Source organism: Melozone crissalis, unplaced genomic scaffold, assembly GCF_028551555.1.
Source record: "Melozone crissalis strain CALT ecotype California unplaced genomic scaffold, PUWL_Pcris_2 ptg000013l_1, whole genome shotgun sequence".
In the NCBI taxonomy this organism is placed as follows: Eukaryota; Metazoa; Chordata; class Aves; order Passeriformes; family Passerellidae; genus Melozone; species Melozone crissalis.
In genome coordinates, this window is record NW_026535791.1 from 5,144,863 (window position 1) to 5,172,401 (window position 27,539).

Genomic DNA, 27,539 nt, shown 5'->3' on the forward strand with positions numbered 1-27,539 from the left:
GGTGTTTGTCCATCATGCTTTTCCCCCCCCAATTTCGTGTAGATATTTTTTTTCCCATTAGTAGAAGCCATAGGGAATGGTTGTGAGTGCAGTCTAAAGTCCTGGGTGACAGTCTGCTAACAGTTTAAATAGATGTTGCTTCTAAAAGTATTACTTTCTGCTGGAAGGAGCACTGACTTGTGCAGCTTCAGATGTCTGTGGTACTAGCATTAGCTGTGTAGCTGCTTTCTGCCTTTGTGGCTCTGACAGGATGTGAATTATATTCAGCTGAAGAAGGTGAAGCCCTTTTCTTGGGCTGAGTGAGTGCTCTTCCTAGCAGACTGCTGTGGGATGGAATGCAATTACTGCCACAGCCATAACTAGAAATAGTTGTGCCCTGTTATGCATGATGCTGAGTTCTGTCACTCAGAGGCATTTGGCATCTTGATCCACAGATGTGCAGCTTAGAGTGTGTAGTGGCAGGTAAGCCGTAGTATTTTCAGTTCTGTAAAATCTCACTCACTTCTGGACTTAATGCAATAGCAGAATTCTTTGAGGAAGCTCAGTGGGAAAATGTTCATTACTTTCATATCTGAGAGGAGTCTGCCATTGCTGAATTTAAACACTTGAATGTTTTGTGGGTTCAGGTCAAAGTGAGTTGAGGTTGCATAAGCAGAACAGGTTTCTTACGCAACTGCAGTTGTTCATGTGTTTGTAGTGACTTGTGTAGTGACACAAGAGGTTGTTACTCAGAGTGCCAAGAAGTTAGCACTTCAACTGTTGAGCCATTGTTCTTGAAAATATAGTTACCTCTGAAGAGGTTGTAAATTAAAACCCACTTTCTCTTACAGCTAGCCCAGTTCTATTCCACTTATCATGAGAAATCAAATAGATTGTAGTCATTAGTTCTTCCTTAAAATCTCATTAAGATTCTTTTGTTTGTTCTTCAAAGCTTTATTTATGACCTACATTTTTTATCTTCTAGGTGACAAAACAGGAACAAGACCAGAGTAAGTGTCAGATTTTCTGTATGTTCCATGTTATAATAGAAAAAAACTAAACAAATATCTTCACTTTTCTGCTGGTTTGATATTGAAAAAAGATCTGCATAACCAACATTTGCCATATAGGTAATTTAGTAATGTTTGGTCATGATTTTAAGCAATTCTTCATTCAAATGCAATACCTACAGCTTGTCTGGCATCTGCCATAGACCGATCATCTGATCCGAAATGTGGTGTCTGCAAACTTGCAAAGTTCTCACGCCGCAGGCTTGAACCCTGGCATAGGATCTGTATGTGTTAATCCAAGTCACTCCTAGTTGCAATATTCATGCAACGAGTGCAAAACTGTGTAATCACTCACCTGAATGTTCAGTGATATTTACTAGACATGCAAAAATGTTTGGCAGTATTGAAGGACCACCTAAACATTCATTGTCTCTCGTAGAGATAGCAAAGCGCTGAAGGATGAAAATCTACCTCCAGTTATATGTCAAGATGTAGAAAATTTACAGTGAGTAGTGGTTTTTATTTATGATGGTTGTTTAGCTAAAGTATTGTATACTGTTGATGCTCTGTGACAAGAACATGTTCCTGCAGGCTGCATGAAGGCTACATTTTTCTCGGAGTATTAAGCCTGTTGCACATGCATAGTGAGCATCGAACCTTATATCCGTATTGCATGTGCATCTTGGATCTTGTATGGAATAGAGAATTATAAGTGTCTTCTCTCGGGCAGGAAGGAAATGGTTTGTAGACTGGGCTGCATGCCTTGTATTTGTGAGTTCAAAGTGATAGTTGCTTTTACACAGATGCTTATGAATTACTGTATATATAAAATGTTCTGTATATCTTAGTTTGTCAGGGGTCAACATAACATTTTTAAACACTTACTATTTAAAATTGAGGAATTTGGGGAAGGGGGATTGCTTTTGTTTTGGTTCAATTATTTACAGTATTAGCATGCTAGGAGTTAAGATAGTACTATGCCCTACGGTAATTTTACTGTTCAGTACTTGGTTTTGGAAAAATAAATTTAATATCTATTTAAATAATGTGATCGAGAGGTAAACACATGGGTACTTCAGGTTCATTATCTAATGTTTCTTTCCTCCCCACCCCTGTTTTTTTACCTTCCCCAGGAAATTTGTGAAAGAACAAAAACAAGTTCAGGAAGAAATTAGTAGAATGTCCTCTAAAGCGATGCTTAAAGTTCAAGAAGACATTAAAGCTTTGAAACAGCTTCTCTCTGTAGTTGCCAGTGGGTTACAGAGAAACATTCTTAATATTGACAAGCTGAAAGTTGAAACTGCACAGGTATAATTGAATATAACCTTTGTTATGTAGAGTTTGTATGCTGATTATTTAATATAGAATAGCTAGCCTTTTTTATCAGTCAAGTTAACATGTGTCCCAACTAAACAGCTGTAAACAGAATGAAAAATTGAATCACTTCTGATCTCTTTGAAGTTACTGGGGGAATCTGAAATTTGTGCTGTCAGTATTTTTAGATAAGTACAACAGCAGTAAAATGACTTCTATTCAGGAAAGCAGTCCTACATAGCAAAGGCAATAGACGGGAATGTGTGTGCACTTTAGTTCAATTTTAGTAATACATTCAGCTGCTAGTAAAGACACATTTGTAACAACATGATAGACTCTGGAGCAGAAAAAATACAAAGACATGTTCTTCTGATGGCTTTGGAGGAAAAAAAATACCAGATTACCCTATAATGTTTTAGGGACCAAAATTTCTTGATAAGCACTACTATTCATTTAGGGAACTTAAGTCACATATCTGTCCACCAGTCTGTGCCTGAACTGTGCAGACAGTTTGATCTCAAGTTCTGATGCAGATGCTTTTCAAGTTCTGTACCACCTTTATTTCAACTAGCATGTAAATAAGTGATAATTTATTCTCAAGTCAAAAATTTGATGTTTTTCTGTATTCTATAGTTGCCCCTTTTCAGCAATTTTCTGTGAAAACAAAAGCTAGTTAATGATATTTTTATATTTCTGTACATAATTCAATTGAGTATAGTCACAGAACCAGGCACTGAGAAATTCTTAATGGTAAAATTATTAGGAAGTATTAAGCAGAAGTGTATACTGTAATTATCATGTATAACATTATAATTTCCATAGAGAGGCGTTTTTCTAAAGTGATTTATGTTTTTTTAAAAGTCAAAATAATCCTTTTTTTCCTATTTTTTCTCTTTTAGGTGTGTTACTTCCTTGTACTTGACTATTGCTTTTTTTCCCCCTTTACCCCTCAATAATTACAATATTTCTGAAGTAAAATTAAAAAAATTGCCTCTGACAGTTTACCGTAGTATTTTCTCAACTTCTGAGCACTTAATGTGCTTTCAGTATGTGCTATCTTTAGTTCTGTCCCCGAACTTTTGTTGGTATTTGCAGTTCTCCAACTTTCTGATAGTCAGTTCTTTGGATAAATTCTGATCAAATTTTATCACAGTGTTAAATACATGAAGAAAATACTTTATGTGAGTGAAGAGTAGAGTCCTAGCATTTTTATTTTTGAACACTTTGTGCAGAAGCTTATATTTTATTAATTTTCTCTTGTTTATTTAGGAGCTAAAGAATGCGGAAATAGCACTGCGAACACAGAAAACTCCTCCTGGTCTTCAGCATGAAAATACAGCCCCAGCAGAGTAAGTTACTGTTACTCGTAGAAAATAGTCAGTAATACAACTTGAAGAAGAGGAAAATTGAGGATACCTTATTGGAGCCTTTCAGTACTTAACAGGCACTTGTACAAAAAGCAGGGACAGAATTTTTAGTAGGGCCTATTATGACTGGGACAATGATTTTAAACTGAAGCAGGCAGATTCAAGGGAGAAACTTTTTCGATGAGCGTGGTAAAAGTGGAAAAAGTTGCCCAGTGACATATTGGATGCCCTGTCCCTGGAAGCATTCAAGGTCAGGATATCCTTTCTTATGGCAGGGGATTTGGAAGGGACCCTTCAAGGTCATCTAGTCCAACCCAGCTGTTTAAAGATTCTATGAACTTCATAATATAATTTTTTTCCCTTGCTTCTTGTGTACGGAACATGTGTACGGAATGCTTCATAGAATCGGTGTTTTATTTCTTCATTTAAATTATCTTTGTGTCTTCAACATGAAAAATACCCTTCACTCTTGTTGCGATTGTAGAGTGACATCAACAGTGTCATACAACCTAACTATGCAATTAATTGAACAAAAATTGGCAGCTAACAGAGATCAGGTAAAAAAGTTCAGACAAATTAGTAAAGTTTAATCATGCAATTTCACTGTATTACTTATCTAGCTACTTCAGAATCTTGGTCGAACAGTTTGAAGTACAGCTGCAGCAGTACAGGCAACAAATTGAAGAACTGGAAAATCATCTTGCTACTCAAGCAAATAATTCACACATAACTCCACAAGGTAAATGTTTCACTTCTAATCTTTTGTACACAAAGAATTTAGCAACTTATAATGATAACTTAATAATTAAACTTTCCCCTCTTTCGTTGTTGGGTTTTCTCATTTAATGTACTGAACAAATTAGTGTTCAGATGAATTCTGTAGTTGCTCAAGGTAAAGATTTGGAATTAAAAGTTCCATTCATAAGGGTTCTTGAGCTATTTAACATGGATCCATTTACTAAGTTGAGATTTTTAAGCCTGGTTTGTTTTTACATCTGCATCTCCCTTCACCATCTAGCTGATGTCTGGCACCTTCTGTTTTGCACTGGCGTTCTGGCCAGACAAATGCAGGTGCCTGGTCTGTCAGCACCAGATCAAAATGAGAACTTTTCCTTATTTTGCAGCCTGTTGGTTTTGCTGTCAATTCTGAACAACTGAGAACATTTTATTTTGTTTGCTGCCACATCATTTAATCTTGAGAAAATCTCTCTGGTCAAAGAATGCTGACCTCTGGGGAGTAGTCTTCTGGTTGTTTACCATTCCTGTGGTCATAGACAGCTTTATATTCTGGGCCATTTTAGATACAGGTCCTGCAATAAGTAATGATTTCAAGTGCTTGTCTTTTTGTGCTAAGTGCTACTTGAACATCTTGCCATCTCAGAATGGTGCACAAATTTTATATGGACTTTATATGTCAAAAAGCAAGAGGACTGTCTAGATCTAGCTTCCATAGTAAAAGATCTGGTGAATCTTGAGGGTTTTCTATCTTTGTGTGACCATCTTCTCCATCAAGAATATGAGAAGGATGCCTTCACAGGTTTTCCTAAGGTTTCCAGCAGTTTCTGCTATAATCAAAAGGTTCCTTGCTTGTGTAGGCAAGGTTCAATCTGTTGTCAGTTTGAGCATATTGTCAGCAGTACCTGGTGATCTAGTCAACACTATTGCATATGTAGCTGTTACCATACAGAAACAACTTCATTTGCCATGCAGATTGCCATGACTCAATGTCCTGAAAATTTTGCAATATCTTGTAGTCAGTATCAGCAAATTGCCTCCAGACCAATTTGAAACTTGTGACCAGTCTTCCTAGATACTGCTGCTTCCACAGCCCTGTGGGCTGGCATGAATTGATTCTACAGCTTTCCTGTTTTTCAAGGGTGAAATTCCTCTATGGACAGGCAAACATTTTCAGTTCAAGAATCATTACTAGATTTATACATCTTCAAGAACTTGATAGCTACTATATGCATTTCAGTGTACATATATCTAAATATATTTGTGTTCAAGCTATGTGTATCATTCGGAGGAAACATAGTAGCTGATCTTTTCACAATGAAAGAACAACTTCAGTACTTTTATGTCCTCCACTTTGGTACATTGTTTCAATGCTTCTATGAGAACAGCATTTTTTTGTGAGCAGATACTTCATTCTGCCAAAATCCTTGAGATTTTCCCTTTAGTGCTAAGGTTTTGCCTTAGTGTTGGGTCAGTGCCCTGAAAATACTTTTATATCTCTGTGGGAAGTAGGATATCCCAAATAAAAGGCAAGAAGCTCCCTGTTGGTGTTTCTGTGATTACGATATCCTTGTTGGTAGAGCTAGATTAAGAGATCCTGTGATGTTTATTAATTATGTCTTTAAATTGTAAATAAAGCTTTCATTCTACTACTTCTGACAAAATCAACTGAACACTTAAAGTATGTTTTAAGTCAGAAAGAGTGGAAAATATATACAAAGGCAAGCAAATCTGATTTAATGTATCTAGGTAAAAGCCAGTGAAGTAAAAAATGTTCCCATGTAATTAGGTTACAATTAGTTTAAATGTTACTTTTTCTATATAATGGAGTCATAGGAAGCTTTTTACCATGTACATAAAAATAAATCTGAGAAAACAGTACCTTTCAAAATAAAGTTGGAAGCCCTGTCGGAAAGTTATTAATTATAATTAATTCATTAACGTTTATTAATTATTTTTAATTTCCTTGGATAATTTGTGGCACCCAATTTCTTGCTCAAATCTCATTTATGAAATTGTTTGTGTTTTGTGCGCTGTATGGGTTATAGGTGATTTCCTTACTTTGGTACAAACACTAAATCTTTTCTTCTGATAATGAGATTGTTACTTACCAGTATTTTATGTGCATCTTACAGATTTGTCTATGGCTATGCAGAAAATCTATCAAACATTTGTAGCTTTAGCTGCACAACTTCAGTCAATACATGAAAATGTAAAGGTATGTTTTGATGTGTTCCTATGTATTTCCTGTGTGACTCTAAAGGGTCACCTTCAGGTAGTTTTGTTTTGGGTTTGTTTATTTGGTGGTTTTGTTTTTGGTTTTTTTTGGGTTTTTTTTTTGTCCTTCTGTTTAATTGACTGCTTTAAAAAATTTTCAAACTGTCCTGGAGAAGTGCTTTGATTAAAAACTAGCTTTTGTTCAACTGAAGTTGCATTTAAAGTATTTACTAATAGGGATGACAGCAACTGAGCACAATCATTTGTGTTACAAAATGTTTTTCATTTAACTCCTTTCCGTCTAATTGTTGATTTTTAAAATGTCTGTTTTCAAGATCATGCTTATGTGTTTTGATTTTTGCCCAATGACCTCTTGATCTCAAGCAAAGATGATCTAAATCTGCTCTTGCTCAAATAGGTAACAGGACAAAAAGAAAGTGACTTTCCATATGTGAGATTTTTTAGCATATCAAAGACTGTTGGTTAGAAAGTTGTGTGCTGTTCATTTATTGTTTTTAAACCTGGCTTTCAGGATAAGTAGTATTTGTAGAAAGAAAAAGAAAAGTGTCAAGGCTTAGGTATCAAAGGTCCTAATTAGGCCTGTTTTTTCCATCACAGATTAGGGCTCATTCCATTTCCATTTTCCTATTTACTGTTCTGGATATGTTGACAAAATGTCACTGTCCTCCAATCCTTTCAATCCATGATTTTTCTTGAAAACATCAGAATCCTTCTTGGCTACAAAAAACCGAACCAAAACAAACCAACTTGAAGAGTACAAATGTTTGAAATTGTTTCTGCTAAGTGACTTCCTTAATGGAAATAGCTCTGTTAAAACTTCTTCTGGTTTCCTTCTCTGAGCTTCTTCTGCACTGCATTGCTAGTTCTCTAAGCATCTGAAGTTTTTTACTTTTTCTGAATAAAGTTCAGAAATACTGAGGGTCTTGTATGATCTTGATTCATTGCATTGCTTCTGTCAGCATAGATACTCACTGGTTTACAAATACCTGCCAGCAGGTATTTGTGCTGCTCTTAATTCATTCAGTTTTGCTGCCAGGTGTAGAATGCATCAGTTCATCCATATTTTCAGCAGAATTACCTGAAAGATTTCCGAAATGTTTTCAGGGCTCATGGCTTCTGAGATCTGAGTGTAGCCTGAGTTTGTGCAGTGGTCTTTGTGAGGATACATATGAACAGCTGGATTAGTGTGCAGATGTAAGCCATAGCATCTTCAGTACTTGTCAGTGTGACTGAACAGGAAAGACTTTTCTTTAATTTAGAGTAGAAATCTATTGCCTGAAATTAAGGGGGTGGTTTGAAGATTTTTCTTCTGGGAATTTTTTTTGAGATTTAATCTAGTGGGTGAATATGGATGCTGGTATTTTGGAAGGCATTTTATAAATAGAGCTTCAAAAAAACAGAAAGATGCATACTGCTTAAGTGAATCTGTCATTATAACCATCTGTTTTAGTTTCTCAGCTACAAGATGCTAGAAGGGGGGGAGAGCAGTTTTGAAACTGGTCTCTGCCTAACCTGATGGTTATGATATGGTTTGTGGAAGGCAGAGCTGTGATCATAGTTCATTTCTTTGCCTGATGAAAAGTAAGTGTGCTTGGGCACAATTTGAGTAGGTAATGTTATTAAATCATTCAGCATAGTATAGCCTTAAAAACTGCTTTATGATTTCTAATGGATTTTGTCAACTCTTAGGGCAGTCAGCATGCTATTCTATTAAATTCCATCAGAATTTTACAATTGTCTTTTCTCTCCAAAGACAGCACTTCTAATGTGATAATGGGGGCATTCTTTGTGTGGTTCCTGCTGTTGCTGGTTGATCTGGAATTACAGGGGTTCAAATCCTGAGTGAGAGTTTTTGGACTGCAAACTCCTCTTTGAGGAAACAAGCTTATGCTTAGCCAGGAGCACAGGACCATAGTATGCCTTCTATAAACTGGAAACTGTTGTCCTTTAATCTATTTCATTTAAAGATTTCCTGTTATAAAATGGAAATAATTATCAGTTATCTAGTTAAAGCTTTTTATTCCATTTTTGCTATGCAAGATACCTGTAGTTTCCTCAGCTATGACAGACAGAAATTGTTCATGATGAACAAGCCAAGCTGGGCTATTGCCACAGAAGGTGGTGGAGTTTTGAGGGGGGGAAAGGGCAGAGGCAAGGGAGGGTGTGGCATCATGGGGCAAGAGATGTGGGCTTCCTGTTACCCTAAGGCAGAATGATCTGTTGCATTTGCTCTGTGTCACATTGCTAATGAAATGCATCAGAAACAAGAGTGAATTCGAAAACTTAGCTCTTTGGTAAGAAGAAATGCAAGAGTGAAAGGAAGGAAAGAAACACAGGTGAAGGTGATAGGGAGCAAAAGCAGACTCCATGGTGGAAAGGTAGCACTGAAGAAAAGTGTGTTATTTTATAAGCTAGTAATGTGGCTTTATTTTTCCTCTTGGATCAGCTAAGTACAGTGATTCAAATAGAATTGTGGTGATTTGCTCCAACATTGAAAGACACAGGCTGACATACTGAATGGTATCAGTTATCCTCAATGGCTTTGCAGAATTTAAGTATTGCAGCCTGTTCTGGCTGTGGCTGTTGCAAACCAGTTCTTTCTATCTCATAACCTGACAAGGTTTTTTGGGTTTTGGAGGGAGCTTCTCATTTGTTTTGGTGGTGGTGTTTGTTGGTTTGGCTTTTTGTGGGTTTTTCTTTGTTCTTTTAGGAAATGTTATTTATAACTCAATGTCTCTTTCCTTATTAAGTTAAGGGTTTATGTCTGATAAATGGAACTAAAATGGCTTCCTCCCATCCCCTTCAGATGCTCAAAGACCAATACCTTGGCTACAGGAAAAGCTTTCTGGGAGATGCCATGGATGTGTTTGAGGCAAGACGAACAGAAGCAAAGAAGTGGCAAAGCGCGCCACGCGTTACCACTGGACCGACCCCTTTCAGCAACATACCAAATGCAGCAGCCGTTGCAATGGCTGCAACACTTACTCAGCAGCAACAGCCTGCTACAGGTCTGAGTGCATTCAAGTTATAGATTATTAGTGTTCTGACAATAGTAAATTCATGTAACATTTTCTATGAGGTCTTCCTTTGTGTTAGACTGAAAATCTAAACGTTGTGATGAGCAAAGTTACTGATACATAGCCAATAGAAAAATGCAGGGTAGACTTAGCAATAATTATACAACAGATACTTAATCTTGTGGATTTACTTGTATTAGTGATAGTTACTGTATTGTTCTAACTTACCCCTTGGAATGTGAGTCTTCACTCTTAAGTAACATCTCTGAATACGCGTAGTATAGCCTCTCTCCAGAAATTGTATCATTACAGTAAATTATTTTAAATTGGAGAGGAGAGAATATCTAAATGCATACACTATCTTTTCTTTATGTAAAATTAATAATGCTTTTTTATATAGCACTTTGGAACTGTAAAATGAACAACGCTGTAGAACAAGAAGGATAGTGAAGCAAATCTCTGTAGAATAGGAAGTCAAATGCCTGGCTTATTTTGTAGCCAATTCTTTTGTCAGTATGACGTCGGAGCATTTTGCTGACCATTCTACTATTGTGAATAATTAGTAGAGAAAGTAGGGTGGGTCACTGGTTCTGCCTGTGCATGTGAGTAAGAGAAAGACCAAAACAAAGGAAATGCATGACCCACTGCAAATAAAGAATGGATACATGTGGCAAAGGAAATAATTTAAGGCACCTTAATTGAGGTTGTTAAACTAACCAACCCTCTCTGAGGAATTTCAGAATACAGACAACTGAATTTGTATGTCATCAGGGACCAGAAACAAGGTCAATTCCATTTAATTTTACTTGAACAGGGATATTTATCTCTGTCAGCAAATTATGAAGAGTATCAGTAGCTTCATTCTACCTTTAATTTCCTAAAATATTATTCACCTAGGTGTACTGCAAGTGATAGTGCTTTCTCTGGTCTTGTAACAGCAGTGATATTTTGAATGATGCTAATTAGAGACGTATGCAGCAACCATGTTAAGTTTGACACATTACTTGGTTGTCCTTGCCTTTTCATAAGAAAAATACAACGTGCTTCCAGCCCTCACCCTTCTAAACAGCAGGGAGATGGGTTTAAATTATAGGTATGCCAAATTACTTTGAACAGAACCCAAAACCTTTGTGAAATACTACTTTTCAGAATTTCAGTCATAGACCACAGTCTTTCTGTTGTTACTATGTTAATTCATTGAAATTTTGTTGAGGTGTCACTTTCAAAAGAGTTTGGTTTTAAACAGAAAACATGAGTTAATATAATATTATGCTTCAGCGGTTTTAATACAGATAGTAGTATTGTTGCACACTGTTTGTGCAGCCTAATATTGCCAAAGCAATTTACTCTTCATCTTTTTCCTTATCTTACTTAAAAAAAAAAAAGACTGTCTTTGGTCATTACAGAATCAGGTGTTTATGAAAGTCATACACTTGGGATGTCACATTTAAAATCATTCCTGCACTTTTATGAAATGAAGTGAGGGATTTGAAGTTCCTGAACTTCCTAGTCCAGATTCAAGGGAACTGCTAATAACTTCAGTGAACTTATGCCACTTACGGCATGACTTTGTGAATATTCTCTTAGTAATAGGAATGAAGAGAGGAGGGGGGAAAAAATCAAATGGCAGAATTGGCCTGTACCAACATAACTGAGGTAATGTGACTCTGTACCTGGAGATATTTTGTAACATTTTGTAGTGAAAGGAGCAAATGGGAGTGTGTGAAGGTTGGTTTGTGGTTTGTCTCTTTTTTTCGTAGTTGTTTTGACAGAGTATTTCAGAACCCAAAATCGTGCCAACTACAAGCATGATGCAGATAGAACAAAGCCATTAACTTATATCAAACATGTCAGCAGAAGTAGACAACAATATTTTTACTACTTACTCAGTTGAAATACTTTTACCCTCTGTGCAACTCACTGGAGGACCTGAAGAAATAGAAATAGATTGATGTGCTGAGTGGCACTTTAAGCATACTTGAAACTCTTTAGAGTTAGATGAAAGAAAAAGGTACTTGGAGTTCTCTCTAGATCAAAAGTAGAATTAGTCAGGCCTAAACTATTTCAAAGATACCTTGAAGCCCTAAAAGTTTGTTAAATGGGAACATTTAATAGCTTTCCTAAATGACTCATTTCAGAGCTTGACTTTTTCCTAGTTTCAGATTAAGGCTGCTAATTTTTGTTTTGGAGAAAGAGAAGAATCTGTTCTTTCAGTTTTGCAGGAATCTTTAAGACTGCCTCATCTTCATTTCCTTTTTATTGCTTGACTTTTTAGATGGCCATTTGCTGAAGTAATGCAAATGCTGCATGTTTTAGCTTTGTGTTATGTTGTCGTGAAGTGGATATACTATCTGCTAGAAGTTAAAATCATACATATTTCTTTGCAAGATCTGGATCTTGAAGGGTGGGGTAGATGAGGGATGGGAAAAGGTTCTGAGAAAAAAGGCTATGAAAAGAGGTGTATATAAAGGGAGGGGTAAGGGATGTCTGTGTAATACCCGATCTGCTATTGCTGGTTTTGAAAATGAGAATTAAACAAGAAAATGAATCTGACCTTTATAAAGTTCTTGATGAAAAATGTAATATATAATACTCTAGTATTGAGGGATCAGGATGCTTAGTCTCTTTTAAAAAATATTTGATGTTTACAATGTTAAGTATTTAGTAAGATTAACTTAGAGTTAGTTACTTTTCTTTCTCTGAAAAAAAGATAAATAATAATTTATTTTACATTTCTTTTCAGAAGTCAAAAGTTTAGTAGCTACATCTAAGCTGTGGGATCAGGGAATGTTTTCCCAGTTCCTGGGTGTAGATATGCACCCTGTGTTCTCTCTGTATGCCCAGACCTTTCTGGCTTCTACTGAAATAAATAAAGCCAGTGAGTCCTGGCCATATGAAAGAAAGGGAGCAAAAATGCACTCCACTGCTCACCTGGGATGGGTAATCACAACATCAGGACTGTGGTGTGCACATTAAAGCACAATTTTTGTGCAGTTTTTTAAGCTAGAATTATTGAAATTATGCTCAAGTTTAGGCTGTACACAACTTTTCTCCCTAGCTTGGCACTTTCATTCTGAGCACAGCTTTTTTGGCACAGCAGTGAGGCCGGTCATGCTTTTCTGCAGTAGCAGATGAAATTTTAAACACTGCCTCATCTGCACCCTCCCTGAGCAATCTTGAACAGTGTGGAAGTTACAATGATACTGGCTAATCTACCTATTTATGTTGATGGGATCACAATATAAGATTTCAAAGGAAATTAAAGCCTAGTGCACCGAGACCTGTAAATGCATGAGGCTGCAACTGATGTTTTTTGGGTAAGACTAAACTGTCTTAAAGAAAGGCTTTTCTTTAGGCTCACCTTTTGTCATATAGAAATAACCCCCTAAGAAACTCATTCTCTCCTTTACTGGTGAAGTACAAAATTAGTCAAAGCATTATGAAGCTGTTAGCACACTTTATGTTTTGACTTAACTCAGTGTGAGACTGAAGTTCTAATTGGAAAGGATACTCAAATTTTATGGCACTTAAACTTCTTATTATGTGGTTTGATATTGACTTTGGTTAAAATGACCCAGTGTATGACTTTGTCACAATCAGATCTGAATTGTAATGCTAAATTTACTCACTGTTTAGACCAGCTGTAATTTTAAAAAATTGCAGAACATCAGTAGGAAATCTGTCTGACCTGTCTGGCTCTCTGTAATGGGTCCTATTAATTAAACTGAAGTGCTCTACAGGGCAAATACATCAAGTTCTAAAATGTTAAAACACTTTGTTATAAAGAATTTGTCTTGTACCTGTAATAGCCGGAAGTGCCATTTTTTTCTTGCTAATACTCTCGGCTTCAAGGAGTCTTACTAGTCTTTTGCTGTTGAAAATTATGTTTACTTACAAGAACTATAAGCAGTGGTGATACCTTCAGAACATTATGGTACAAAATCAACAAATATCATACGCTGATGCTCAATAAAAAGTTTGTTAGCCTAAGGCATAAGATCCTGTTTTATATGATCTGAGATGTTTTAGTATAATGTTTTATACTGGCTCTAAAAAAAGCATGTTGCATTTGGTAAAAAGCTTGGCCTGGAGGACTGTAGTGTTTTGTTTATAAGGTCTTCCACTAACAGTGCCTCCTACTGAGATAGAAACCTGTGTACTTGAGAAGGAACTGGATATGTGTTTTTGGGTTCTTTCAGTTAATTAGCTCACTGACTTGTGTAGGGAGTTTTGGTTTTTTGTCATTTTTCTTATTTTTTAAGAGCTGCTAGGTAGATGTATCAGTATTTAAACTGGATGTAAACAACTTTAGTTTGAAATCTGTGGAAGTTTGTAATTGCAACATCTGATATACTTTTTTTAAAATGGAAGAAATAGCTTGGGTTTTCCAACTATTCCCTGCTAAGCAGAGTCTGAAGGCTAACGGCTTTAGTTGGCCTTAAAATTTAGTTTTAACACTACTTGGTGTATACAGATGTTATTCAGCTTGGATCACATAAGAATTTTGTGTTCCTAGCAAAAGTTGTTACTTTTCAACATACAGTGCCTTTCACTTGATTCAAAATGATTTTCCATTTAAATCTTGAAATACTGAAATTATTTTTAAGAGCTTGAAATAGTCACATTTTAAAACTATATATAAATATTTGTAATGGGAAATTTTGAATTGAAATAGCCCAGATGTCATAATGGTTTAGGAAAAACATCAAAGTCATCTGAGCTTTATAGTAATATTTGAATAAATCATCACTTTCACAGAACCAGGATGTCAAGTATGCTCAAAGATGGAGAAGACCATCTTGAGCAGAGGTGCGGATGTCTGTGGATTAAGAGTTTGGCACTGTATTTTATCTTTAATGGTTAAACTTTTTAAATAGTGCACTGAAAACTGTTTGAAAAAGACAGGAATAGAAGATTGTACTGTGAAAACTGTCAAAATATATTAATTATTTATCAGAATTAATTATTTTAAATTGTGTTAGTGATGGGCTAGCAAGTTGATTCTTTATTCCCCAGGGTTAAGGTAAAATAAAAAAAGGAACTGAGACTGTAAATTTCATCTTGGCAGACTGAAATGGTTTTTTGACAGTCCTGCATCTTAATGTGGATACGCAGGGAAAGTACTGTCAACTTTTTTAAATTATGGAACAAACTCTGAAATTTTGAATGTATCTAATTCATTAAGGTACACAGAACTGTGCCTTTTGTAAATGGTTATTTAAACAGGTGGTTTGACTAGTTTACCTTATTGAATGGTGTTATGTAGCAGAGCTTAACAGAACTCAGTTATCACTTGTGTGGAAAAAAAATGAATTGTCATGTTACTGTGTAATTGACTTGCTTAAAAATGAACAATAAATTTAATAAAATAAAGTCATTGTCTTGTTTTTTATCTTAGTGTTCTGTTAAAATTTGGATGGTATACTTGAGTAGTTTTGAAGACTCCTATTTATTAAATTAATTTTAGGTAGTACAGTTTTAGTTACATTAGTGTCAATTCTTATGTTTCTAATTTGAAAGTTCTCCCTTACTCTGATTCCATTAATACAGGTGGCAAAATGTTGTTACCTATGAGTTCTCTCAAGGTTTTGATTAACATTTTAAAGCTTAAGGTGAGACTGGGTAACTTAAAAATACTAAATTATGTTTTTATGTTATTAGTTTTGGTTAGTTTCACCTTACTGCAATCAGTATTAGATTTTTGGTAAGTGAATGTAGAGGCAGACAGTTAAGTGAGAAATTTTGATGAGGTAAAATCTGGGTTCTTAATGGGGTTTGTTGAAAGCAATGATGTTCACATTATCAAATACTTGAATAAGTAAATAAAGGACCTCTTTACTGCCAAAGAGTAAGGCAAGTTTGTTCTCATTTTTTTTGTACCAGGGCCACAGCCATCTCTGGGAGTTAGTTTTGGAACGCCATTCGGCTCAGGTATTGGCACTGGCTTGCAATCAAGTGGCTTAGGTTCTTCAAGCCTTGGAGGTACACTTTAACTTTTCTAATCTTTCATTGAATTATTATACCGCACAGCTGAATCTCTTGCAAACCTTGCACTCCACTAAGAGGATGATCTGTTTCAGGGAAAGACCTTACAGATTGGCAGGTGTGCTTTCCAGGCTTCTTCCTGCCTAGCAGGAGGAGTTGCTAGGGCTAAGCCATTGTAGTGAAACCCCAAGATAAACAGGATTAGGTAATCACAGAGCAGTTGTGCTCTGAAAGCTAGGGAAGGACATCAAGTGTGTTAGAACTACAACTTGACTGAATATTACCTATATGAAAATTAGGCACCTGAGACATTAGACCACATTGTAGATAATCCATGGGAGTTTTTCACCTTTTAACTATAGGGACCTATTTCTGCTTGTATTAAGATGAGAATAAATGTTAAAAAGTTACTGCCATTATGTGATCCTGAAATCTATTTGCTTTAGCACTCACTCTGTGCCTGAGTGCTGAGGTGGGGAAAAAAATCTCTTCCCCCAGCTGAAAAAGCAACACGTGAAAGTGAGGGAAAAATACTTACCAAAATGTTAATAGTGCTGGTGGCGACTGTATTCCAGGAGGACACATGGCTGTGAAAAAGTAGGCAGTATTAAAAAAAATAAATTCCAAGTTAATGTAGACTTTTTATTTTACATGTGATACGTTCTCAGCACTAGAGCTACAGATAGAGTTTAAGTGAGTAGCAGAATCTAATGGGCATGTAACTTTCCTGTCTATATAGGTTGGAGTGCCTACAGAGACTAATGTTTTCTGGAGCTTTTATAAGATCTGCAAAGAAAATTGTTACATCTGCTGAGTGCAAACATAACATGGCTTTTCTTGTTACATCCTCCCTTCTCTGCAGCCTCAGTCCCCATTCCTACATTTTACCTTTGAGCTGAACATATGAGTCAGTGTTGTAATGTATTGAAAATAATTAAGCGTCACTCAGTATTGGGAAGATGATGTGACCTGGACATTACATGAGCTTTACCTTTAATAATCATCTTAAAATACCTTTCTATCTACCAGTGTCCCTTCTCATCAGATATTAAGTTCTTGATTTCTTTCAGATAAAAGAAAATGTATATACCTAAACAAGGAGAAAGTGAAAATAATGTGCTAAAAGGAAATTACTTTAGAATTACCAGTTTTTCCTGCAATGTTTTAAATGCCTTAAAAAACCAAACCAAACAAAATTCTTCCATTTCTGCTGGAAAGGTTGTAGACTAAAGATTGTTCACCAGTCTTACATATGTAAATAAATGAACATTCCGATTGCTTTTAGTTTTGTCCAAAATCCTGACTTGTATTCTCTTTTTTTTTCCTAGCTCTCTGCCTAGGAAGGTATTTGTTTGCATCATTAATTTGCAAAATGTCTTAACAAATCCATAAGACACTCTGGTAGAAGCAAATGTAGAAGAATAAACACATACCTGCAAAATAGACTGTAGGTGTGTTCTTGGAAACAAATTGGCTGAATGATTACTTAAGTTTGTTTGGGATTTTAATCTTAGGGATTTGGGTTTTTGAACAGGACAGTTTCTTGTGTATGCTCTGGAAGTTCTATTTTAATTGGGGAAATTTGCTCTCTTTCCTTGATTAATGTTCAGTTTACGTTGACAGTGATAAACAGAGGCTTTTACATTTAAGCGTATAAATTATTAGCATAGATCCTATGCTTTGTTAAATATTTGCAGACACCTTGCCTGATCATTGGTTATGAATTTCAACTTAGAAAAGACAAAAAAGTGTGTAATTTAAATGAACTGTCTTACTTGGAGATGATACTTGTCATTACCTACCCTTAATTTGATTTTAAAATCTTAGAAAACTTGAGAACACTGCTCCAGATAGTGTGTTCAGTCCTTACTGGTTTTTAAATCGCAAAAATATTTCTGTAAAGGAATGGCAAATGCTCAGTTTGCAGTAAATAAAAGGATTTTTCCTCACTTGAAACTGAAGATGGGAGCATGGTTTCCTCAAACATGAATACAAATACTATTTTCTTTTTGAAAACCTGAGACAGCCAAAATCAGAGTATACAGTGTTCTTACAGTTCCTATTGTCTGGCCTCTATTTCAAGTTTCAATTTAGTTTTTCTTTAGAGTGACCTCATATTAATAACACAATTTGAAACCTTAAAAAATTTGTATTATGAAATATGAATTTCAGTTGCAAAATCAACAGAATTAAATTTTGTCACAGCTGTACATTTAAGGCTGCCCTTTAATGGTGATTTTTCACATTAAATATTGTGAAATTCGTTTCTATTCTGTATTTAAACTATTTTGTAGTTTCCTAGATAAAACTGATTCCTAATAACCTGGGAAGGGAACGACTAAAATAAGCCAAGTGTAAACTGAAGAAAATGCTTTTATTCTATTTTAAGCATATTTCTTTTTTCTAGAGTTGTAGATGAAGATTGTGACTTTCTGTAATAAGTCATGTAGCTTGTATCTGAAATTTCTTTGTTTTGGCTCATTTGATTACCATTTCCTGCCAGTTTAATGGCAATTCAATAGATAGTTTGTAAACGCTGAGAGTTCACACCACCTGTTTTTATAATTTTTTCTTTACTCAGTTTTGGATTTTGGAGGTAGTATTTTTCTCAATACTTTCCAATTTGCAGTTTTCTTAACACAATGCTGTGTCAAGGATAAATACTCTTCAGACAATAATCTTAGGAGTATTTTTTTACAAATAATGGGTTTAGAGTACTCACCTAAAACCTATGTGTCTTTAATTGCTGTGTCTGTAATTTTTTTTTTGTTGTATGTCTTTACTATTATTCTACTAGGATTTGGAAGTAGCTCTGCCTTTGGAAGTAGTGCCACAGGAGCGTCATCATTTGGGTTTGGAACTACAAGTAAACCATCAGGAAGTCTAAGTGCAGGTTGGTTTGTTTCTTTTGAATTCAAAAATCAAGTTTATCTTAAAGCAAGTTTTATGATCAAACTGCTGCACTCACTCAAAGAAATTGATTGTTTAAAGTTGCATGTGTATATCGCTATTAACATAACTATTTACTTGCTAGAGACACATTTTCAGATAAGTTTCTGGGTTCTGTTGAAGGTCTCCTATGTAGACAGTATTGATTGAGCATTAATGTTTCCCATTTCATGGTATCTCTCCTAGTTAAGAGTGGAAGCAGGAGGTCAGATACAACCTCATACAAAGAAGAGCAGTTGTCACTTGAATGCATGGTATGAGTTACTGATTGAAATTCGTGAATAAATTAGTCACAAATATACTAGTAATTTGACTTACTATATTTACTAATAAGGTTAAAATTATTTTCTGGAAGCCCAGAGGTTTCCTTAAAAATCTGTAAGTGCTTACTCTGAATAGTGATTTGTATGTATTGTATCTCTGTATATATTTATAATTCATTATATTAACTACTTTGAAAACATTCCCATGGCAATTGAACTACACAGTACTCATTGAGCTATTTTGGTTTCGTTTTTTGGGGGGTGATAAAATATGAATGCTATTGTGCCTTAACTCAAAGTCTGAAATACAGCTGGCACTTCTATTTACCTTTTAAATAGGAATAGTAGCTTACTAAGTTATTACTAAGCAAATAGCTTCTATAGTCTGTCTTGAAGTCTTTTTTCAATGGCACATTGAAGGAGGATCATTTCTCAAGAAAAATGTTTGATTAACTGCTATTAAAAGAAAAGAGCATTTTGCTGGTATTTACTAGAAAGTGCTATGATTTGTATTCTGGATTCTCCTTGGTTAGTGATGAGTTGCTAGGCCTGTAAAGTACTTTAAGCTTTGCATTATAAGGTGGAAATGGCTCACTGGGTTGGCTGTGTAACATTCATGAATATTAACAACCTAGTAGATTCTTTATGGAACTCTTTACAGTATCTGGTGTCCAAGTATCAGCCTTCTTTTACTTAGCTCTTAACATGAGAAACAATTGGAAACTTACACTGCTTGTGGTTTTATCTTGTAGCCTATTGTTCCTGAGTCTGTATTAAATAATATTGCAGCATTTAAAGCTGCTGGATTGCAAAGTTAATAGTTTCATTTTTAACATACTAAAAGTAGAATTACAAAACTACTTGTATGGATCAGTTGTCCATCACTAAATAAGTATCAAGCCAAAATAAATAACAAGTCTGTCTTAGCTACGTTGGTGGTGTGCAGAGGCAATTTAGATACCATTTCCCTCAAACCAGACTTTGTCATGGAGTCAGTGCCATCAGTCTCTTTTGCAAATGAAGGGATTGCATCCAATAAAATTGTCAGTTACCTCTGAAAGAGTCTCAGCTACAGAAAGTAGCTGAATAAAACTAAGTGAAATGTAATTTCTGTCATTTTTTGCTTTGAAAATTAAGTGGTCATGAAATCCTTATCTAGACGGGTTATGGAATAGAAACTGCTATTAAAAATTTGGGAGTCCAAAAACACACTAACTTTTACCTTCTCTATCCAAAACCTTATGTCATATAGCACCTGGATTGTGTAAGATCTTTAATTTTATTGAGGGTGTATAAATGTGTATAAATTGGTTTGAATGATACCTGAGGCTAGCTAGGTTATATTTACTTCTTTCAAATTTGTTGTGTCCTGTTTCTTAGGTATCATTTACAGGATCTTGAAAGCATACTCTGGTTTATCTTACAATATAATGGTTGCATCTTGTTTCTGAATCTATTTCTTTGAAAAAGCTAAGAAAGTGGGTGATTATGGGTTTTGGAATTCACTGTTGTTGGTGCTTGGGTTTAGATATGAGCAGTTAAGTGTTTTCCCAGACAAATGTGTCTGGGAACACTAGGTAAGTGTGTGTTCCAGCACACACTGTTCCAGGCTGCTTAGGCTGCCCCAGCTCTCCTCCAAGGATTTTTGATAAGTTAGATCTTATCTTAAAACTATAATTATAGATCCCCAAATTAGTTCTGTCAGGAGTTTGATTTTTATAAGTTAGGTTTAATTGCTTTAAAAGATGCAAAAATATTTGTAGCGGTATTACTGCTCTTCTCCATTTCACTTTGTGTTTGAGGAAAAAATTCTGAGTCCTCTGATAGTCTTTGAGCATCTTCTAATAGTAAATTTGGCTTGGTCCAGGAGTGGTTGTTGTGTTCATCAGCAGATGAAGAGCAGCACAGCTTCAGTGTGCTTGCATTTTATTTAGTGGACACAGATGTGAGATGGAACAGTGAATCAGGTGTCCCTCTTGAAACACACAGAGACACTCCAGAAAGCTGACTCCAAAACAAGTCCCATTTAATTGCTACTCTTATTCATTTAATAGCAACCAAAAGGCTCGTGTTAGTGAGCTATTATAAAGGACATCAGACTCTCCAAGTAATGGGAAAAGGAAAAAAATCACCATTAAATTTATTTAACAATTTAATAAAATGCTAAGAGGAAGGAGAGTGTTCAAACACAATTTTTGTGAAAACAGATGGTAAATATACTTTAAAGATCTGAGTTGAAAACTCCTGTTGGAGACTTATTTTTATTGAAAAATTGCAGCCTCAGTAAACTAGATAAGAGATAATAAGTGGGTTCATGGCTGTGTGGACTCATACTGCTGAAAAACAGACCTTAATATAATCTTTGAGCAGCTTTTAGATAGGCTATAATAAATCAGTCAAAGCTGTTCTTAAAATACTTTTTGATCTAGAGCACCCTTGTGGTATGGGAGATGAAAGCAGGAATGGATTGCCATCTGATGAACTGCTGTTTCTCCCTGTAGTATTAAAATTACCCAAAAAAGGCTGTTATGGGGAGGTACTCATCTTTGGCTTACCGAGCTAAAGGGCTGACAGAATCAGAGATGCACAAGCCCAGTGAATAAAGTGTGATCATAACACTGTTTGGGGAGATGTGAAACTCTGTCTTTGAAGGGCAGGTTGTCATTTACTTCCTGAAAATCACTGTTCACACATAAATAATACTAATTTCAGCAGGGACATTGTTGATCACATTATACCTGTGGTTCAAGACTGTGAGTCTTCCATCTAAACTGACCTATTCTGTGACTGATTGTCTTTCTTGCAACAGAAATAATACTCAATGTGTATCTTGTTTAAGTTTTTTATCTTGAAGATTTTTCATTTGAGTGTTCAGCTTTAGGGTTTGGTTTACTTCTGATGAAACTTGGTGCCTTGGCCTTGTTATGCTGCCCTGACAGGAGAAAACCATACATATGAATTTCACATCTGCCATTGCATACTTTGATGGCTGCCCTTAATGTCACTGCTAGCATAACAGCTATTACTTTCCAAGCTGTATCTAAATTAACAAGCATGTTCTCAGTCTTCCATCCTGTATTTTATGCATCTCTTACTGTAATATTACTCAAGTAAACTCTAGCCTGCCTTCCCTGCATGCTTAAAAATAATCCCTGCATCTAGAAGCAGCAAGGTGGAGGTAATTGATGAACACTTTACTCTTGCCTACTGAACTCCAGACACTACAGGTCACATACAGCTTTATTGTGAATGGCATTCATGATGTTTTCTGGGGGAAGCAATGCTTACCTGTTATCTCACATACATGAAGTAGAAAGGTAACTTTTTTCCATTCATGAGACTCCCTGATCAATCTTAGCTGGGATTCAGAGTTATCAGGGAAATGGAGTAACAATTGCATGTGTTTTCACCCCTTACATCCTAGGATGAGAGACAAATTAGCCCACAAAATTTAGACAAGACCCAAATGACCACTATCAGTCACTCTCATTAGTCACACTCCAGATCTGCACAACCATTACACTGACAATGAGTTCTATGCAGGCAACTGCATGCTGTAGGACTGTGAGTTACTGGAATGTTGATAAGGAATTTTCTTGACAAGATGTGTGCAACCCAAGTCCAGACATTGCAGGAGGAAGAGTTTCATGTTATATTTTGAAGTATTTCTTAATGCAGAGTGTCAGTAACAACTGAGAGAACAGAAGACATTGGGCTTGTGAGAGCTACTTTAGGATTCTGATGAGACAACCAGTTGGGCTTTTATTACTGTACTCCAGAAATATTTTATGCATTGAGTTGAAGATACTGATGTGACCAAAGGACTGCTTCAACTGCCCGCTAGAGAACTAATGAAGCAATATAAAGTAATGCATATTGAGAATATACCTTTCTTGATTGTGAACCAGTCTCATTTTTCTTATTATCTTAATTGTTTGCAGGTTTTCATATACAACTTGTATGAAGCTCTTTGTTAAAATCTGAACTTGCTCATGTCTTACTTATTATTTTGTGGTCTCTTGAGACAACAAAAAGTGAAGTTATGAAGTTCTGCTTCTTAAAGTAATCTTTGAGATGTTTCTAGCATTCTCTAATAGTTGCAATTATTATCTAAGTTGATGATGCATAATTGATACAAATTTATAACAGAAAGTGAAATGAGTTAGTATTACTGTTGCTGGAAACTGTAGGGGGCTTTTTCCAACTGACCTGGTTTCACAGCTGCATATGTTCCGTTTGTTTACCTTGATAGAAGAGGGTAGAGGAGTTAAAATAGCACAATTTGCTCAGCCAGTCATGCAGTTTTTCCAAATCTTTGTTTCTAGTGCTGGTTTTGGTTTGTCATAAGGGGTGTTTTCAAATACAAACAGTCTGGCAAGGATTTTTTGAGCCTTTTCTGCCTTACATGTAAGGTGTGATGTGTGCCACGTGTGTAAGAAGAAGACTGAGTGCTCCAACTCCAGCTTTGCCATTTCCCTGCTGTGAGTGGAGGGAAATGGCAAACATGAACACAACAACCACAAAACATGGTCCACCTGTACCTGCTGCCTTCCCTCCCACCTTAGGAGTGCACCACATGTTGATGCTGAGAAGTTGAGGAATTGTGGTTCTTCTGTTGTATGATTTCAGTGGGACTTTTGTGTGCTACTCTTGTATGGGTAATGGTATCATAGACTTGTGATTTAGGTTATGATTGTTGGCATTCACTGAGGTGGTCTCTGTTAGTGCTGCATTATCCAAGTTGCCATGGCAAGTCCAAGTGCTCTAGCAATGTGATTTACCATTGTTGATCTCCGTTGGTATAAAGTGTTACAGCTGCTGGTAATAAAGTGGCTGCTGGTAAAAACTTCAAGGAGAATGAATTTACAATCCTGATATAACTGATGTTTTAAAATATTTTTCCCTCCCCCATAAGGCTTTGGGAGCTCGACTACATCTGGGTTTAACTTCAGCAATCCTGGCATCACAGCATCAGCTGGCCTGACGTTCGGGGTGTCTAATCCTGCATCTGCAGGCTTTGGGACAGGAGGGCAACTTCTTCAGCTGAAGAAACCTCCAGCAGGAAACAAGCGAGGGAAAAGATAGGCACCCCTTTTAGGGAGGGGGAAGCGCATCAACTTTCTTCATCTGAAAAGTCTATTTTTGTAGATGGATTAATTAAATTGCATCCCAGGAGATTTATAAAAATTTTGCTACTTTTCCCTAGTGAAATCATATTGAACAGCTATTTTCTTGTGAATAGAAACCCGTTTATGTATTTTTATTTTGGGCCCTAGTTTTAGAAATGTTCTATACTGCATTATTATTAAAGAATCTTGTAAAATCATCTATTTAACCTAATGTTAGTAGCAGAATATTTTTTGTTAATAAGCTTTATACCATATGAATATATGCATATTTGTTTTTTTTGTACAGATAAAATATATTCTAGTACAAATACTAGAGTTCATATCTTCTGTTTCTGGATATGGCCTTTAAATCTACTTCAGGGTGTTTTTGTGTATATGGATGTAAATATATACAGTACAGTGCACACATCTGTGTGTATGTATGTGTATATATATATATGTATAAAACACAGATGTGCATACCTTCCCCCATAGACAGATCTCCTTTTCTTTGTGTGTTCTGTTTCTCCATGTTGTCCTGTGGTCCCATATCCGGATGTTCCTAGGAATTTCAAATGGGGGGTCCCAGGCTGTGTCATCATTGCTCCTGTGTCTTGTTGTTTAAAACCAGCTGAAATACAATGTTTACTATTTCATAAAGTTTGGTAGATAGTGGTTAGTAGCTGTTTTGGTTTTGCTTTGGTTTTTCTAACCTTTTTCGTGGCCCATTTAGCAGCCAACTCTAAAGAAGAATCTGGGATTTTGACACACTTTTCATAGGTAATGTTCCCAAGCTGTTGGATTTTGTTTTTCTCCTGAGCTGGAGAGTAGGGCACTGCTGGATTTCAGCTGAAAGCTCAGGATGCCACAAGGTATGTGTGCAAACAGGAGTTGTCAGACTGGATGAGCTTTTCCCTGAATTTGAGAGAGATAAGATGCACTGTCCTGTTGAAAACCAAAATTAAGTGTTACAAATCCAAGTTGCTTCATGAACTTCTCTTCAGCCCTGCCTTAAAAGCAGTTGGGCATCTGCTTTTGAAAGAGGTCTAGTACAGTAACTTGCTGTTCAAAAACAGAGGAGGAAAATTATGTCATTTGAAGGTTAAAGCTATTGCAGCAGTAGTTTATGAATCTTATATACTGTAACATCATAGCTTGTTGTTCTGCATCTCCAATTTGGTGTGCACTAGGAATATCCAGGAAAATATCTTAAGAAGGAAATAACAAATCAATTGATTCTTTTCAAATAATGATACTAGGTTGATGTGTGAGCATGAAACTTTGGAGCCAAGTTGATTTTATGTAGAGGTTTTGTCATTGGCTTTCTATTGTTAAAGTATTACTATCATTTTGTATGTTTTGGAAGTGTCTGCATTCAGCAGCCATTGCTCCTTGACAAATGTTTGGTTTGTCACTTAATCTGATAAAATTAAGGGAAACTGAGCACAGAATTCTTCACTTTTGTACTTGTATGTTGTTGCATCTTTGTGAGCAGTCTCTTAGGAAGGGATATGTGTTTTTTTTAATGTCACAGAAAAATAAAGCTTATGGTTTATTTTAATTTCAACCTGTTTTTAAACTTTTACTGGGCTGCAGTCAAAACTGTAATGTTTGTATTTCTTTGTTACTGCTTTTTTTAATAGTTAATATGTTAAACCACTGGACTCTTATAATGTATTAATTTGTGAAACTAATTCTAAATGTGTACTGTTTGTCCATATGTGCAACTTACCATTGTGCAAACAATAAAACAATAATGCTGTGATCCTTGTAATACATACGTGCCTATCTGAGAGATCATTTCCTGTCATTCTCCTGCATTATAGGAGAAACAAAAACTTCATTGGCTAATATGTAGAACTGTTCTTCCTAGAATTCATATAGTGCAGAATTGTTCTTGCTGAAGTTAGGGCCTTGATCCTGCATTGAAAGTGCAGAGGGAGAGGGGGTAAAGGGAGGTGTTGTATTGTGGGATTGTGTAGAATTTCTTCAGTGCACAGTGTAAGCCTGGATCATGGTGTAATGTAACACAGCGCTAGGAATGGCTTTGTAAATTGGGGAACAGTCTGAGCCTCCTGGGTACCTGTGCTCTGCTTCTTTCCCGATTAAACAGCAGTTATGTCCTTAATTTAGCCTAAGTGAAAAGTGATTATATAGTAGAATAATCACATATAGTAGTACAAACTAAAGTCAAAATGGGATTTGAAATAATATTCTCAGACTTTTACTTGGATGGTTGAATTTAGCCATGATTTTTGGGGATCAGCACTGTAGACATTGTTTCAAATTATCTTTCACCCCAGTTTAAAGATGTGTTAATATGATTAGTGTGTAATATACAAATGCATTCAAGGTTCGGCTTGGTTTTCTTCAAAGCAGGTTAAGAAGCTGACCCATATTTAAACTCCATGAAATCAAATCAAGTCTAATTTGTCTGTTCTGTAAAGAAAGAAAAGTCTGGTCTGGAAGAAGGTTCAAGTCCATGTGCAAGATATGGTTTTCTGTTAGTTTGTACCTTGTTGTACAGCTGTGGTATGAACTTATGCATGTGACCTCTTTCTTTTACGAGAAGTAACTTTGTTTTTCCTTCAGTGTTCTCCCTAGGATGAAGACAGCAGAAGGGAAAGAGCTGTGCCTTAGATTACTTGGTTCAGAAACCTCTTTCTTTGTGCTTGTGTGTGTCTCTGTTTCTGTCACATCATTTAGGTAGATCCTACACTTAGCTACTTATTTCTTGTGGATTGTGAGGTTGGAGATTGAAATAAGGTGGAGTGGGTCAGAGTTTATGCATCTTCCTCACCACAAAAAATCCAAATTCAGCTACATTCCCTCCATCTACATGTTCCTAACATAACTGCATTTTGGATCATGATTGCATTTATAGCATCAATTTTTTAAAAATTGAAATAAGGCTCAGGAATACAGCTTTAGTGGCCTTTCCCCCGCTGTTTGATGTCAGTGGTATTTCCACTCCACTACTCATGAGGACAGTAGAAATAATCCAGTCATTCATGTGAGCTCAATTATGTTACTGGTTATACCTGGAATATGTCAGCAGAAGCACCTTGTAGATTCTTAATGGGAAGAGTATCAGTACCATAGAGTGTAAGTGTCTTATGCTCTATAAAAAGCTTGTTTCCCTAAAACTTTTTCAAGTTTCTAAGAACAAAGAACTGTCTATGTGCAAATTTTTCCAGCAATTAATTATGTAGTTTTGGGATTGTGCTGTCAGGCTGTTTCTCTCTTCCCTCTCATTCAGTGGCTTCCAGCACTGTGGCTGCTGTCTCCAGACACTGATGGATGGTTAAATCATGGGCATTGACTGGTATGGATTCTCATGGAAATGGGCATCTGGGTTTGGGGAGGGGAGTGACACGGAGTTGATGCCTGCAGCGGCTCTGGAAGACAGCAGTTACCCACTGTGACAGTGTCCATGGAGCTCCAGCACAGCTGTGACATTCCATCTCCACTCAAGCAGGCTGGTAGATTCCTTCAAAGGAGGATGGAGGTGTGACGGGGATGAAGTGTGGGGAGAGGTGAGGGGATGTAAGGCACAAGCTTACTGCTGTGAATG

At 36.1% G+C, this 27,539-nt stretch overlaps 1 protein-coding gene across 2 annotated transcripts in view; it reads left to right on the forward strand.

Moving 5' to 3' along the window:
• The window catches only part of NUP58 (nucleoporin 58), a 37,405-nt gene extending 10,384 nt beyond the window's left edge, over positions 1–27,021 (forward strand). For both annotated transcript variants that reach the window (XM_054271544.1, XM_054271543.1), the window contains exons 7-16: positions 965–989; positions 1,429–1,494; positions 2,123–2,297; positions 3,573–3,652; positions 4,291–4,409; positions 6,541–6,623; positions 9,450–9,651; positions 15,544–15,642; positions 18,443–18,538; positions 23,773–27,021. In XM_054271544.1, coding sequence (XP_054127519.1) covers positions 965–989; positions 1,429–1,494; positions 2,123–2,297; positions 3,573–3,652; positions 4,291–4,409; positions 6,541–6,623; positions 9,450–9,651; positions 15,544–15,642; positions 18,443–18,538; positions 23,773–23,942 — 1,115 coding nt within the window. In that variant the 3' untranslated portion in view covers positions 23,943–27,021. The remainder of the gene's footprint in view (positions 1–964; positions 990–1,428; positions 1,495–2,122; positions 2,298–3,572; positions 3,653–4,290; positions 4,410–6,540; positions 6,624–9,449; positions 9,652–15,543; positions 15,643–18,442; positions 18,539–23,772) is intronic.
• Positions 27,022–27,539: the final 518 nt, after the last annotated feature.